At 31.4% G+C, this 3,490-nt stretch overlaps 1 protein-coding gene across 1 annotated transcript in view; it reads right to left on the reverse strand.

Moving 5' to 3' along the window:
• Positions 1 to 2,116, reverse strand: part of LOC108748226 — a 14,769-nt gene extending 12,653 nt beyond the window's left edge. Inside the window, exons 1-2 of the mRNA XM_018486258.1 lie at positions 1,868 to 2,116; positions 1,450 to 1,497 (exon numbers count right to left, since the gene is read on the reverse strand). Of these exons, the coding sequence (XP_018341760.1) occupies positions 1,450 to 1,497; positions 1,868 to 1,882 (63 nt within the window). The 5' untranslated portion in view covers positions 1,883 to 2,116. The remainder of the gene's footprint in view (positions 1 to 1,449; positions 1,498 to 1,867) is intronic.
• Positions 2,117 to 3,490: the final 1,374 nt, after the last annotated feature.

A 3,490-nucleotide genomic window follows, 5' to 3' on the forward strand; every position in this document is an offset into this window, starting at 1 on the left:
ATAATATATTTAATTAAAGTATATATTTATACAATGATGAGAGCATATAACAAAGCATATAAACAAATATAGCTAAAAAAAACAAATTAATTGCAAAATTGATTAAAACGCTCACCATTTCGCGATGTCCCTCGACGTCCACCGATGCATCTTCCGCTGCAATTATATCTGCAATACTACTCGGAAGTGATTCAGGAGTCTCTGCGTCGTTCCATATCGATTGCACTTCATTTCACTTCACTTAATACGTGAAACTCGCGACACGAAATTCGCGGAATTGCAATTTTAACAAATTTAGTAACTCACGAATTTAATAATTAACAAGTATTTATCGTAAAACGAAATTTGTGCAAACTTGGTTAAGGAGTTCTATATGTCTGTTGTATTTCATTTTACGTCACTTCATTTCACGCACAATGCACTCGCGACGAGAAATCCACGATTTGATTTGCAAATTTATTTAAGGAATATTTATAACAAGATACAAAATTTATAAAGTTTTTTAAATTATAATTTATCATAAGGTACTTATGAATTACGTTTAAAGCACTTTTATAGCGAAACAAAATTGGTTTAATATAAATTCACATTATTTCGCAACATTTTTACGAAAATTATTTCACTTCGCAATACCTCTTCGCAAAGATTTTTCCTGCAGTATTCCTGTAAAGATCGTCGCCTCGTAATGTGTTACGAAGCACAATTCCGCAATCTTTTTGCGAATGTCATTTAACGGAAATCATGGAAATTAAAACGTGCATAAAAATCCAAATTTAAAAATCTAAAAAATTTCTGATGTTACACCGCTAAATGATATTTCTATTCTTATATATATTAGAAGCGAAATACTAAAAAAGTGTATAAATAAAAGATAGGAATTAAAAAAAAACATTGAATTGTGCGTGTGTAAGAAGAGAATGTGGCCAGAATAATTACACGAAAAATTTTCTCTCTTGCGCCTAATTTAATTAGTAACACAAATAATATAAATAGTTAAGTTAGAAGTTACAGAAAGTAAACGAAAAGAATAAGAAACAAAAATCGCGAAATTAAATAAAAAATGAAAATCTCAATTTACAATAAAGATAACAATAAAATTTATAAAGCTCAGACGTCGATTTCGATGTTAATTGCAAGAAAGATCTATGCTGAAAATTGAAGCACCGAGGGTAGATATAAAATTCAATTGCGACTGTAAATTTATTTGTATAATTATAATTTATAAAAATAAAGTAATAATGTATATTATAACAAAACAATCCTATTTTAAACTATTTATTTTAATGAATATTTTTTAAAGCAAAGAAAATATCACTTGTACTTTTTTCCACTCGGCATTTCGTATGTAAAAATTCGTACTTGCATGCAAAAATCTACCCCGCGAAATGAATCGCACTGATTTCAGATTCCGGAAAAAAAACCATCACTCGTACTCTAAATTATACTTACCAATACTTCGTCTACCCAAAACCAACTACATACATCTTGAATCTGGATCTACAACAAAAATATAATGTCGGCAATTAAGTTAAACGAAATTGGCAAAGACAAGTTTAAATTATCTTTTACAATAACTAAAAGTCATACTTTTAAAAGTGTACTTTTAAAATATGTAACCTTGAATGAATGTAAAAATTTAAAATATTATTTTCACGGATTGTATTGATAGTCAAAATAATAGAATTTATTAATATAGTATACTCTTTAAAACTTTTAGAGTGAATCTCACTGAGGAGTAAAGTTTCACTTTTAAAGATTAAAAATTGAGATTCTCTTTTTCAAAACTGGCTCAATTTTTACTCATTTAGAGTGAAATTCCATTCCAAAGAATTTAGAAAGTATAAATAATATAATTTATTTATCTCACGTGTAGCTCCGCCATTGTCCGATCCCACCTCGTCCTCCTCTCAGTTCCTTCGTTGCTGTTCCTTTGCTGTGTCTTGTTGATGTTTGCCCGATGCTTACTCGGAAAAAGACGATTGATTACGATCACGCGATACTTTACTCTGGCACTTCCGATATTAACTGTATGCGACACGCACTTTATTATGACGAAACAACAGCGCGAAAAACGGTACGAATAGTTACAATACGCTCGAGGCCGTGAGATGTCCAAATAGTGGAACAGACAGGCGAGATAATCGAGAATTGCGTAGCCAACTTCAAACGCTAACGTCGCCAACCGTCGCGCCGCGCTAGCTGCGACGATATTGCCCTTAGCTGCACTTCATACACCTTCCAAACTTCCTCTTTCTGTAACAATACGTTTTAGGGCTACAATCGTATTACGAATGCAACTAAAAATACTGCAAATTAAGACTGCAAATACACATCCTTGGAGCATAATATTCAAATATGATCCTCGCTTTGCCGATTGTTTGTACAATATTTTTCGTTTAAATAAGCATTGCCTGTGCACGATCTTATTACAATCTACATGATTGATAAATATGACAATGGAAGGCTGTGTCAATAAAACTGTACCTACTACTTAAATGCGCCGTGACATCGATTGAATCGGATTCGGTCAATTCTTTCTGTATCCGTAATCTTCCGTAAATGCTCTGATAAATATTTTTCTTAAAATTTTACATGTAACCTTTCAGAATTTTTATATAAATTTAGAATTTTTTAGAACTTTTACATAATTTACAAAAATTTTTCAGATTTTTTTATAGAAAATGAAATACATTTCAGAAGTGTTGAAAAAGTCTACATACTTTCTAGAATTTTTCACGTATTTGAATTCTGAAATATTCTAGAATTTTAGAATTTTCCCCCATTCTATAATTTCCGCAGAAAACTCTTATAAAATTTGAAAAAGTTTAAGCTATTTTTCCAGAAATCTTCATAAATTTGGAAGTATGACAAATTCTTAAAAATACTACGAGATATAAGAATTTTTTTCACCATGGTCGTTAAAAATTACGAGAATCAGATCATCAATTTTATATTAATATTACAATATTACATGAAAACAAGTTAACGGTTAGACGATGTTCAAAATTATATAATCGAAATTAACATTCCTCATGTGATGCATCTCTGATGTACGAAATGTTACTAATAAATATAATTAATTAATAACAGTCGATGTGTCGCGATTTCCTTTACTTGCATCTTCCAACGATTCGCATATTAATACTCAAGCTTTTAAATCAGAAACGATAGGCGCCGTGATATAATTAAATGATGAAAAATTCAAAGAACGACGCGAAATTCGGTATCAAGTATTGTCAAGAAAGAAATTATCGAGCGTGACCAAACAATTCCCATTTCCAGTCGCTTTAACCGAATAACAATGTTTTAAACGAATAACTCGGCGTGAATTATCTGCCTCGAGACAAGTAGCCATTGCGTAGAGATGCTTACGAGTCGTTAGTCGTTGGGGAATTGATTATTCACAAAGGAACTGACAATCGCTAATTGTTCGCGGGGAATGATCACGTTTCGAGAAGTAATGCGACAACACGCAGAGCAACTCACGCTG

Source organism: Trachymyrmex septentrionalis, unplaced genomic scaffold (genome assembly GCF_001594115.1).
Source record: "Trachymyrmex septentrionalis isolate Tsep2-gDNA-1 unplaced genomic scaffold, Tsep1.0 scaffold22, whole genome shotgun sequence".
Taxonomy (NCBI): Eukaryota; Metazoa; Arthropoda; class Insecta; order Hymenoptera; family Formicidae; genus Trachymyrmex; species Trachymyrmex septentrionalis.